General features: G+C 48.9%; 1 protein-coding gene across 2 annotated transcripts in view; it reads right to left on the minus strand.

Annotated features, from left to right (window-relative positions):
* Nucleotides 1-13,111, minus strand: part of DYNC2H1 (dynein cytoplasmic 2 heavy chain 1) — a 1,541,159-nt gene that overhangs the window by 836,078 nt on the left and 691,970 nt on the right. For both annotated transcript variants that reach the window (XM_069202358.1, XM_069202357.1), the window contains exon 50: nt 7,456-7,564. In XM_069202358.1, the coding sequence (XP_069058459.1) occupies nt 7,456-7,564 (109 nt within the window). The remainder of the gene's footprint in view (nt 1-7,455; nt 7,565-13,111) is intronic.

Raw genomic sequence — 13,111 nt, forward strand, 5'->3', positions numbered from 1 at the left:
AATCCCCAGGGCAGCGGTGCAAGCACCGCTGCCCTGGGGATTATGAGTCCCCGACCGCCAGCCTGTCCGTGGCAGTAAACACTGCCATTGAAAGGCTGGCGGTAAGGGGACATGGGGTGCCCCTGAGGGCCCCTGCACTGCCCATGCACTTGGCATGGGCAGTGCAGGGGCCCCCAGGCATAGCCCCGTCGCGCATTTCACTGCCCGAATTTCGGGCAGTGAAATGCGCGACGGGTGCTACTGCACCCGCTGCACATCAGCATTGCCGCCGGCTCTATTACGAGCCGGCTGCAATGTTGATGTGACATTTCCGCTGGGCCAGCGGAAATGTCATAATAGGGAGACAGGAATACCGCCGGAAATGGCGGTATTCGGTCTCCCGCGGCCTCGCGGTCTTTTTCCAAGCCCGCCGAGGTCGTAATGACCCCCATAGTGTGCACAGAGTCCAGGGGTTCCCCAAGAGGCTTGACAGAGGCAATAATAGATAATACTAATGCTCTATATGTGGTAGTGTGGTCGATCAGTTTAGGCTTATCAGAGGGTAGTGCTAAGCATTTGTCGTACACAAACAAGCAATAAATGAGAACACACACTCAATGACTTAACTCCAGACCAATAGGTTTTTATATAGAAAAATATTATTTTCTTAATTTCTTTTAGAACCACAAGAGTCAAATTGCAAGTAAGTAGATTAAATGTAAGGTACTTTGCACAGGTATAGTTAGAACTTTGAACCAGAACAGAAATGTACAGAGTTTTTCATAAAATGCCAATAAGCTTTTTAAAAAGTGGACAAAATGCAAATTTCAACAGTTCCTGGGGGAGGTAAGCACAGTTTGGTTAATATGGTAAGTAAACCACTTACAAGTTCAGTCTCCGGGGCATAGGTAGCCCACCGTTGGGGGTTCAAGTCAATCCCAAACACCCAGCACCAGCAACACAGGGCCGGTCAGGTGCAGAGGTCAAAGAGGAGGCAAAATAACATGGGTGCCTATGGAGACAGGGGGTGCTCCGGTTCCGGTCTGCTGGCGGATAAGTACCTGCGTCCTCAGGGGGCAGACCAGGGAAGTTTAGTAGAGCACAGGGGCAGCCAGGTGCAGTGGGCAAACAGGGCATCAGGTTTGCAACAGGATTCAATGGAGGAACCTGGGGGTCACTTCGACGTTGCAGGCAGAGCACAGGGGGGCTTCTCGGATCAGCCACCAACTGGGCAAAGGTGAGGGCTGCCTGCTGGTCACTGCTGCACTGGTGGTCAGTTTCTCACGGGCCTGGGGGCTGTGGGTATAGTGCTTCTCCAGGCGTCAGATATCTTCATCCCACTGCAGGCGTCGTCTGGGGGTGCAGAGAGGTCAGCCCAGGGTGGGCACGTCTTCGTAGTCACCTGGTGGTCCTCCCTGAGTCATTGGTTTCTTTGGACACGGGCCAGGAGCGTCGGGTGCAGAGGGTGGGGACTCACGCTTCTGGAGTGAGGTGAGAGTCCCTTTAAAGATGGTTTCTTCTTTCTTTGGTTAGACAGGTCCGCTGTCCGTGGGAGTTCTTGATCCCTTGTAGTTGCAGGGCAGTCCTCTGAGTTGGCAGAGGTCGCTGGGCCCGCAGGATGAGTCACTGGTGCAGGTTCACTGAAGTTGGAGACAGGCCGGTAGGGCTGGGGCCAAAGCAGTTGTCGTCTTCCTTCTTCTCTGCGGGGTTTTTCAGCTAGGCAGTCCTTCTTCTTTGTAGGTCATCAGGAATCTGGTTTCCTGGGTTCAGGGTCGCCCCTAAATACTAAATGTAGGGGTGTGTTAGGGCTGGAGGGCAATAGCCACTGGCTACTGTCCCAGAGGGTGGCTACACCCTCCTTGTGCCTCCTCCCTTTGGGGAGGGGGGCACATCCCTGTTCCTACTGGGCTAAATCCTTCAAAAGAAGATGAAGGATTTTTCAAGGAAGGGGTCACTTCAGCTCTGGTCACCTTAGGGGTGGACTTGGCTGAGGGGGTGACTCCTCCTTGTTTTCCTCATTATTTCCCCTGACTTGCCTCCAAAAGTGGGGGCTGTGACCGGCGGGCTGGCATTTCCACTAGCTGGAGTGCCCTGGGGCACTGTAACACCAGGCTTGAGCCTTTGAGGCTCACCGCCAGGTGTTAGAGTTCCTGCAGGGGGAGGTGTGAAGCACCTCCACCCAGGACAGGCTTTGTTTCTGGTCACAGAGTGCACAAAGTTACTCATCCCATGTGTCCAGAAACCTGTCTGGGAGTGGCACGTTGGCAGAGACCGGTCAGCCTAGCACTAGCAGTTGGGCTGGCATGCAGGGGGAATCTCTAAGATGCCCTCTTTGTGCATTTTACAATAAATCCCACACTGGCATCAGTGTGGGTTTATTGTGCTGAGAAGTTTGATACCAAACATCCCAGTATTCAGTGTAGCAGTTATGGAACCGTGGAGTTCGTTTTAGACAAACTCCCAGACCATATACTCAGTGTGGCTACCCTGCACTTACAATGTCTAAGAATTGACTTAGACACCATGGGGGCATAGTGCTCATGCAGCTATGCCCTCACCTGCCTTAGGGCTGTAAGGCCTGCTAGAGGGGTGACTTACCTATGCCACAGGCAGTGGGTTCTGGCCATGGCACTCTGAGGGGAGCGCCATGTCGACTTTGCCTTTTTCTCCCCACCAGCACACACAAGCTGTGAGGCAGTGTGCATGTGCTGAGTGAGGGGTCGCCAGGGTGGCATAATACATGCTGCATCCCTTAGAGACCTTCCCTGGCCAGGGGTACCTTTTACAAGGGACTTAAGTATGTGCCAGGGCTGTGCCAATTGTGGAGACAAAGGTACAGTTTTAGGGAAAGAACACTGGTGCTAGGGCTTGGTTATCAGGGTTCCAGCACACTTCCAATCAAAGCTGGCATCAACAAAAGGCAAAAAGTTAGGGGGTAACCATGCATTTTTCCTACATATAGTGTGTAGAAAATACACTGCTTACATAGAAAGTGAAATGCCACTTGTGCACTGCAGCACATATTGTGGCTCCAATTAGTATAACACATGAAAACATAGCTTCAGGCCTACCACTTTAACCTGACTACTGCAGTTTAATCCTGCAGCCCAACCTGTCAAAATGACCTTTTTGACAGACGAAAACCTTATTTTTTGAATATTAATTAGTCAACCCATGTTGGCCCACATGGCTTTTAAAAGTGAGCCATGTAAAAACGTAATGTTATCATGTACTTGCAGCGACAAGCCTAAAAGCTATTTCCACTTTTGAAGGCTATGGCCATTGTTTTGAAAAATAAGAGTACAGATTAAAACATTAATTCTGCTTCCTCAGGTTTGGGATCAGCTAGAAAAATGATTCAACCACTATTTCTAATATTCATTATAAACTCAGTTTAATGGTGAAGTCTTATTTGTAATAAATATATAGGAAAAGTAACACTGACCAAGTTACCTTTTTTCTTGCCTTAAACTCATGGAGGCTAATTTGCATTAGCCTGACAGCGGTTAACCAGCCAGCACTTGACCTTAATGAGGTGTGAAAACTACTCATAGAGCAGAAACAAGGGCATGGATGTAGCAAAGTGTTTTCTACCTCTGCACAATGATCAGTTAGGGTGCACCCAAGAACGTTATTAACATGTAAAGGAGCTGCCCTGTTACAGGTAGGTATAAGGTGACGGGGCCTTTGCAAAATGGAGAAGGGGAATCTAATTCTTGGATTTTAGAAGTAAAGTGCACTATGGGATTGTTTGCAGTAGGGCAAAGAAGAAAGGCTGAAAGAGTGGGAACAGTACACAAAAAAGTGATAATTGAATTCATCCCAGCCACTGGTACTTACTTTGGCCGCATCCCAGTTTAATATTGTTTTGCACAACTGCCACCTTAGTTTGTACTCAGCCACATGCAAATTAGTCTGGTCCCTGCTCAAATGGAAACAGTCCAGCGCAAACTGACAGGCAAGTTCCTCACAAACTGACAGGCAAGTTCCTCCCAGAACCGGAACACAAGCAACCCATGACCGGTTTTGCCCTAGTTAGGGCTCATCAGTCAGGTGTAGCTTGGTACCAGTGACATAGTGCTTTATTACAAACTAGGCTGTCTCATGACCGCCAGGTTCACGGATGGCGGTCGGACCACCGCCAACGCGGTGGTCTGAGCGGCATATTACAACCACAGTGGTTGTGCCGCGGTTGGACCGACTGCACCACCAAGATTATTCATCCCAGCGGTCGTGGCAGTCCTAATCCGCCAGGGATTATGACTTTGTTCTCTGCCAGAAATTTCACGGCGGTAACACCACCATGAAAAGGCTGGTGGAGAACAGGAACAGGGGGAGCCAGGGTACCCCTGCAATGTCCATGCATTTGGCATGGGAAGTGCAGGGGCCCCCTGCCCAGCACCATTCCAATGTCACTGTCTGCTAAACCGATCGATTACAAGCCGGAGACAATGCTGTAGGGTGTTCCCTGCTAGGCCGGTGGGTGAAACTCAGGTTTCCGCCCACAACCTAGCGGGAAACTCGTAATGAGCCCGGCAGAGTGGTAGCCACAGTGGCAGCAACCTCCGCATCGGCTGTTCGGCGGACGGGTAAAACCGTCCACCGAACTTGTAATCAGGCCCATAGTGTGCACTGGACCCACATCTGGGCAATACACTAAAGTATAGAGAAGGTGATGGCTGGAAAGCTTACATTAATCACAGCCACTGGTACTTATTCAGGGCCATATCCTAGTCCATTGTTATTTTGAACACCATGCCACCTCAATTTGGACCCAGCCAATGGCAACTTAGACTTGAATCTGCTCCAAAGGAAATAGTCCAGCCCTAACTGCCAGGCCAGGTCCTCCCTTGAACAAAACACAAGCAAAACAGGACCATTTTTGCCCTAGTTACGGCTCATCGGTTAAGTTTCCATATGGCTGACTCCAAACTCAGGTGGTATGGTGTGCAAAATAACAATTGATTGGAATGCAGCTCCTAATAATTACCAGTAGCTGAGATTAATTTAAACATTCCATCCATCACTTTTTTGTATACTTTAGTGTGCTGTACTAACTCGAACAGATATGCCCAGACTTGGGTCAATGGAACCAAGCTATATCTGGCCAATGAGTCTGACGGGGCCAACCCGGTCCTGGGTTGCTTGTCACTGGAGCAAGGTCATGATTGATTTGCATGTGGTTGGGTCCAAACTGAGGTGGCAATGTGTGCAAAATTAAGATCGACTGCTTCCGGCCCCAAGTAAATACCTGTGGCTGAGCCTAATTCAAGCATTCCATCCATCACTTTTTTTATATACTTAAGAGTGGGTACAGCTGTCCCTGAGAACTTAAGGAGGAGCAAGGATTCACCCCCACCCACTATTGAGTATCAACCGTAAATGTAGTACTCCAAGAAACCCTCCTCAGAACACTTTCTGGACCTGCGGAAGAACAGAAGGAGGACTGCACCTGCTGCTTGAGATCTGTGAGGAGACGTGAAGGGCTGGACCTGCTTCCACTTGTCCCCAGGACAAAGAAGTCAACTCCAAAGGTCAGAAACTACATCTTGCTGGTGGCCTCTGCTTAAGTGAGTTCTGACCCCTGAGGTCCTCCCTGGGAGTAAAACTTGAACTTTTCCCATTCAGAGCTTTTCCCACCAAAACCAACTCATTTAGCGGGACCCCGTTCAGTGGCTACCCACCTTCAAGAGGACTTCCTTGTATACTAGTCTATAACCTTGTCCCGCTGGAGGCTTTTAACTTCCATTTCATAGACTAGATAAGCCAGAAGGTAAAATTTTGACCAGGACAAACCTGTTTGGTGTATCTGACCTGCCCTCCAGAAGGATTGGCCTGAAATCATGCCTAGGTTCCAGTCAAACGCGAACAATGTTTACTGATTGGCGCTTTCCTTTTCCTTGGCACTTTGTGCCTTAAATATTTTAAAAAACATACCTCCAGTTCCCCTTACTGGATTTTTGTTGTTTTAGTGTTGTCTTGTTTCATACATTGTACTCTAGTTTTCTAACTTGGAGTGTGATTTTTACTGTGTTGTGTTTGGGACTTTTATATTGTTTTGGTAATTACTCAATAACACATTTTTTAAGTTAATCCTGTCTGCTCTGGGCCAGTGCTACCAGAGTTGAGCTCAAGTTTCAATTACTGAGACCTTTGCCTCGACATAACAGGTTAGTGATTGTATTATTTGTGGTGGACAATTATCCATCCCAGCTAACAATTCATTTTTTCTCACAGTCAAACATTTCTGCATAACCTTTGCATCAGATTTACAACTTTTTAGGGTTTTGGTTTACTGCCAAGAAACTTCTTAGTTCAGGTTTTCTGGTCTTTAGAGCGTGCTCCCACCACTGATGATGGCTAGTTGGTTGTATCTTGGCCTTCAACAGAAATGCCCATGTTAAGGATCATTGCTGTCACCCCTGGAACTATTAAAAGGAACCTACATAATAAAATGAAGGGATGAATGGGTAAGCCCAGCTATGCTTCACTTTGAAAGTGCATTACTGGACGAAGACAACTTCGCGCTCTGCTTGCCTACGACTGCCTTCAAGAGTCATTCGTAGAAGCATGGCATAGGAGGGTGGCTCTGTAATTATTGCCAAACCACCTTCTAAACAAGCTTTTCAGTTTCTTCCTTCACTCCAGTCATTCTGATGTTTTATAAACACAACCTTTATACTCCAGTTCTTATACACTGGATTGGTGTTCCATTAACACTATTTTCCTCTATAGGAATTCTGTAGTTTCTGCTGTCATCTCATCTTTTGTCACCCAGAAATATAACCTTATTTATCCTCATTCAGACCATTTTAAGGTAGTTATTTCTTTTGAGGTCCACTTTTATGTGCCGTTGTTCCATAAGTAACCTGTGTCATTCTGTATGAGATTATGGACAAATGCTTTCACAATGGTCGTGGGAAAGGAGCTTGGCATTCTAGTAGAAACTGGTTTGAGGTTTGTTTTCTTACTGCTAGGTTTGAATACCTTTCTCTTCAATTTTTCTCCCTGGCATGTAGGATGTGCAGAATTTGGAGGAACAGCTCAGGTGGTATTCTGATTTTTAGAATTTGGCTCCAATGTTAACATACAGTGTTGTGCCTTTAAATAAACCTATGAAACATAATGCCTTCCTTTGCCATAAAAATGAGGTGATCAGTCGTAGCTTTTTCTCTTTCAAACAGGCCCTCCATTCCTGTTCTTTAATTATTCAGCATCCTCAACTTGAGACCTGCAGGTTAATTTCCTTACTCAGACTTCATACACAGCAGAACCTCCATCAGTACCAATTTTTGATACACTGATGCTTCAGAAGCCCAACACGATGACAAGGGAAAATGAATGCCACCATTCTATGCGGAAACTGAACAATAAGTAACTAAAACATTTTATGAAAGGGACTCTGATGACATTTTCACAAATTATGCACTGAATAATGGTTGAACAATAATGTATGTATATTTCAGCTCTACTTACCAGAAGATAACAGGCTGTTGATCATCTCAAGAAATGTAGGATGTACAAACTGATAGTCCTCGAGAAGCAGAACAACCTGCTGACCATCAATACCTGCAAGCTGCATCACCTACACAAGAAATCATATTAGTTACAAACCTGCTGTGATGTATCATATCTTAGCAAACAGTACTGCTTACAATTTAGAAGCAAAAGAAGTACAAAGGGCTCCAGTCCAGTCGCATAAGTGCACAAGATTTAAGAATGAGAAATAAAGAGGATTCTCCCCACAGTATACACAATACATCTCTGACCTATGGTGCAATGCTGAAAGCTAACAGTTTTGCTGCACCATAGTTACCATATGCAAAAGTTAAACTGAACTACAACTCCAAAAGTACAGTAATTTGGCTCGCAATGCACAGATCTAAAGAGGAATTTTGAGTACTTATTTCTATTTTTAGTTATCAGCTACACACAGTTTAGCTCTCTGTTGACCAGATCCGTTTCCAATATGCAGAGAGTATATGTTGGGTCAGGCCGTTGCTCATGACTGGACGGCTTTGTTGTCAATCTCCCTTCCGTGTTCCTGACTCCATGGCTTTACTACCTATTCTTCTGTTTGTCTCAACAGAAGCATTTCTGGTTGACATTGATGTAACTGGATAAGTTGTATCCTTCCATCTATCGGCCACTATCATCTCACACCTCTTCCACTCCAAGTTACCCATGGTGCTCTACCCTTCCAGAGTTCATTTCTTTTTAACTGCAGCTGGAAAATGCTGTAAGGCTGCCTCCTTGTGTTTTTTCTACTTTGAGTGATTTGTTTTCTATTTATTAATACAAATTGTAACTTTATCAGTCTAACATGGCCACCCTCCATGTCAAATTGGTAAATTAAAAATGGCTGCCTGTGTTATGGCACACACACACAATATGCATCACGGATTCACGCAAGTGTGTCATGAAGCACACATGCATTACACCGCTTGGGTGCACATCGGTGGCCACCTTAAAACAGGTTTTCTTTCACTGAAAACTTATTACAAGATTTCCATAAGTGTACATTAGTAAACACATAGAATGTGCAAGCAAGCATTGACTTTGCCAAGGCTAAGCATTACCAAGTGGAAACCTATTGGCTGTGCCAAAGTTTATTAAAACTTGGGAGCCACAATAGGTTATTTATTTTTCACCCATTTCAGTACACCTCCTGTGCTGAAGTAAAATCTCATTACCTGTTGTGAACTGCTGCCCTGTTTCGATCAATGTATTCCTAAACAAAGGCAGTAAATCGGAAGTCGGACCTCAGAAGGATTAGCCTACTTTGGAAGGGGATGGATTAATTGGGCACCAATGCCATAGAAGTAGTGAAACATGTAACAACATATATTTTTAAGCCCGGTTGTGTGGGTATCTGGCTTATTTTATCTCTTGATCTAAATGAGGAAAGGAGCAGACATGGAGAAATTTCAATGGGAAAGAGGCCTTTCTTTCACAAGTGCACCCAGACCAAAGCAGGGGCTGTGATGCACTCAATAAAAGTCAAATTTCCACAATATGTTCCAACAGCTGTTAAAGCCTGACACCAGATTGACAGAACATCAATTAGCAATCATCTGCGTGACCTCACCTAAAACAGACACATCATCTGTCTTTCTCATGTCCCAACCACTAATAATGGAAAGCAGGCAAACAGAAGTAGGTATTACCAGAACTTACAAGAATCTGAATGGCTAAATAATTGTCAACATTCAGTGCACAGTGGCATTAATCCTATTAAACTGTGTCTCTCTCATCAACTTGATGCTCAACTGTGCTGTTGGAATGCCAGCATGTGGTATGTCCAGCTGACCATGGAATAGTTTTCTTTTTAGAGGGATGGCATGATTACTAAAGGGAGGATCTAGGGAAACCAGGGATTCAGGGCAGTTTCTGCTGTCTGGAAAAGTCATGTTATTTTGTATTTTTCCAGAAATGCTCTGTAGGAAAATCCCACTGTTGGCATGGTCACCTCCCACTTTTTGCTTAGTGCTGATGCCAGCTTTGATTGGAAGTGGTCTTGGACCCTGCTAACCTGGTCAAATCAAATCAAATCAAATCAAAAAACATTTATAAAGCGCGCTACTCACCCGTGAGGGTCTCAAGGCGCTAGGGGGAGGGGGTTACTGCTGCTCGAAGAGCCAGGTTTTGAGCTGCCTCCGAAATGCAGGGTGGTCCTGGGTGGTCCTGAGGTTGGCGGGGAGGGAGTTCCATGTCTTGGCTGCCAGGTAGGAGAAGTATTTCCCACCTGCTGTGGTGCGGTGGATGCGAGGGATGGCGGCGAGTGCGAGGTTGGCGGAGCGAAGTTGACGGGTGGGCGTGTAGAAACTGAGGCGACGGTTGAGGTATTCGGGTCCCTTGTTGTGGAGGGCTTTGTGTGCGTGGGTGAGGAGCCGGAAGGTGATCCTTTTGTTGACGGGAAGCCAGTGCAGGTGTCTCAGGTGGGCGGAGATGTGGCTGTTGCGGGGTATGTCGAGGACGAGGCGGGCAGAGGCGTTTTGTATTCGCTGCAGACGTTTTTGCAGTTAAGCAGTGGTTCCTGCGTATAGGGTGTTTCCGTAGTCCAGGCGGCTTGTGACGAGGGCGTGGGTCACAGTTTTTCTGGTGTCGCCGGGGATCCAGCGGAAGATCTTACGGAGCATGCGGAGAGTGAGGAAGCAGGAAGATGATACGGCATTGACTTATTTGGTCATGGTGGGAAGCGGGTCCAGGATGAATCCGAGGTTGCGTGCGTGGTCTGAGGGGGTTGGTGCGGTGCCTCGGGCCGTGGGCCACCAAGAGTCGTCCCAGGCGGACGGGGTGCTTCCGAGGATGAGGACTTCCGTTTTTTCTGAGTTCAGTTTCAGACGGCTGAGTTTCATCCATTCTGCGACATCTTTCATTCCATCTTGCAGGTTGGTCTTGGCGCCAGTGGGGTCCTTGGTGAGGGAAAGTATCAGCTGAGTGTTGTCGGCATAGGAGGTGATGATGATGTTGTGTTTGCGTACGATGTCGGCGAGGGGGCTCATGTAGACATTGAAGAGAGTCGGGCTGAGCGAGGAGCCTTGTGGGACGCCGCAGATGATCTCGGTGGGGTCTGAGTGGAATGGAGGGAGGTAGACTCTTTAGGAGCGGTAAGAGGTGATCCAATCCAGGGCCAGCCCTTGGATACCGGTGGAGCGCAGGCGGGATGTTAGGGTTCGGTGGCAGACGGTGTTGAAGGCAGCCGAGAGGTCGAGGAGGATGAGGGCGACTGTTTCTCCGTTGTCCATCAGAGTTCTGATGTCGTCTGTGACTGAGATGAGGGCTGTTTCTGTGCTGTGATTGGCTCGGAATCCGGACTGAGAGGGGTCGAGTAGGTTGTTGTCTTCAAGGAAGTTGGTCAGTTGCTTGTTGACGGACTTCTCGATGACTTTGTCAGGGAAGGGGAGGAGCGAGATGGGGCGGAAGTTCTTTAGGTCGTTGGGGTCCGCTGTAGGTTTCTTCAGTAGGGCGTTGACTTCCACGTGTTTCCAGCTCTTGGGGAAGGTGGCAGAAGCAAACGAGCTGTTGATGATGGTCTGGAGATGCGGGGCGATGATGTCGTCGGCTTTGTTGAAGATGAAGTGTGGGCAGGGGTCCGAGGGGGCACCGGAGTGGATGGAGTTCATGGTAGCTTTGGTCTCCTCCGCGCTGATGTGAATCCAGGCGTTGAGGATGATGGCTGGGGTTGTAGGTGATGTGGTGGTTGGCTGGGTCTGGTGTCCGAAGCTGTCGTGTAGGTCGGTGATCTTACGATGGAAGAAGGTAGCGAGGGAGTTGCAGAGGTCTTGTGATGGCGTGATGGAGTTGGAGTTGGAGTTGGCGTTAGGAGTGGAGAGCTCTTTGACGATGTTGAAGAGTTCTTTGCTGTTGTGAGTGTTCTTGTCCAGTCTGTCTGTGAAGGAAGTTCTTTTGGTGGCGCGGATCAGCTGATGGTGTTCGCGGGTGGCGTTTTTGAGGGCAGACATGTTTTCTGCGGTGTGGTCCTTGCGCCAGGCTTACTCAAGGGTACAGCAGGTTTTTTTGGATTCCTTGAGGGTGTCTGTGAACCATTGAGGTTTCCTGGTGCTGGTCTGTCTTGGGAGGCGTCTGAGGGGTGCGAGGATGTCCGCGCAGTTGGTGATCCAATGGGTGAGGCTGAGGGCTGCGTCGTTGGGGTCGGTGGAGAAGGTGGGTTGGTTGTCGCTGAGAGTGGAGAGAAGCTGTTCCGTTGGGATTTTGTTCCAATGTCTGCGTGGGATGGGTTGAGTGCGGAGGTGGAGAGTCTTGCGTCTGAAGGTGAAGTGGACACATCTGTGGTCGGTCCAGTGTATTACGGAGGAGTGGCTGAAGGATACGTGGTTGCTGGCGGAGAAGATGGGGTCGAGCGTGTGTCCGGCGATGTGGGTGGGGGTGTTCACCAGTTGCTTGAGACCGAGGTTGGCGAGCAGGGTGGTGGTGTTGGGGTCGTTGTTCTGCTCCAGGTGGAAGTTGAGGTCACTGAGGAGGATGTAGTCCGGCGAGGCAAGGGCGTGCGGGGAGATGAAGTCAGCAATGGATTCGCTGAAGAGGGCGCGTGGTCCAGGGGGTCTGTAGATGAGAGTTCCTCTGAGGGTGGTCCTGGGGTCGGTGTGGATCTGGAAGTGCATGTGTTCGGCGGCGAGGGGGGTGTCTTCGGTGGAGGTGGTGACGTTGATGGAGTCCTTGAAAACGATGGCGATTCCTCCACCGACTTGGTTGGTGCGGTCTCTGCTGGTGATCTTGTAGCCGTCGGGGATGGCTATGGCGATGTCGGGGGCCGAGGAGGTGTTCATCCAGGTCTCAGTGGTGAAGGCGACGTCCGGTGGAGTCCAGGAGGTCCCATAGTTCAATGGCGTGCTTGTGGACGGAGCGTGCGTTGATGAGGATGCATTTGAAGTGGTTATTGGCGCGTGGGCTGGCGGGCGGGGTTCAGTAGCGGTGGAAGGTGCGTTTGCAGGTGAGGCATGCAAAGGGTCCATGGGTGCGTTTAGGGTTGGCTTGGAAGCAGGTTCTGGAGCGTCCCGGGTTGAGAGCGTGGAGGGAGGTGGGGTCGTAGCGGTGCTGCGGGGTTTGGGAGTGCTGGGGGCCAGGGGTCGTGGCGCTGGGCGCGGTCCAGGCGCAGACGGGCTTGCCTTTGGCGCGCCTGCTGCCGCCATAAGAAGGAGGAGGGGGGGTCAGCTGGGAGCAGGAGGGGGGGTGATGAATGGGAGCAGGGGGGGGCGGGCCGAGCGGGAGGAGGCGGCGGGAGAGCAGAGGGCGGGGGGTCAGGTAGAGGGGAAGGGAGAAAAAAGATAGGGAAGGGGGATTACAGAGGAGGAGAGGAGTCAGGAAGAAAAGAAGAGAGGAGTAGAAGAGGAAGGAGAGAAGAGTCAAGAAGAAGAGGAGAGTCCACAGAAGAGGAGGAGAGAAGAGTCAAGAAGAAGAGGAGAGACCAGAGAAGCAGAGGAGGGAAGAGTCCAGAAGATGAGGAGAAGGCCACAGAAAAAGAAAAGTAGCACGCAGCGAAGAGTACAGAAGAAGAAAAGAACACGCAGGACGGGGTGCAGAGGAGAAGAAACACAGATGAAAAGCAAAGCAGGAAGAGAACGCGGTGAGGAAGAGGAGAAATGAAGAACACAGATGAAGAGCAAGGAAC

Source organism: Pleurodeles waltl, chromosome 8 (assembly GCF_031143425.1).
Source record: "Pleurodeles waltl isolate 20211129_DDA chromosome 8, aPleWal1.hap1.20221129, whole genome shotgun sequence".
Lineage (NCBI taxonomy): Eukaryota > Metazoa > Chordata > Amphibia > Caudata > Salamandridae > Pleurodeles > Pleurodeles waltl.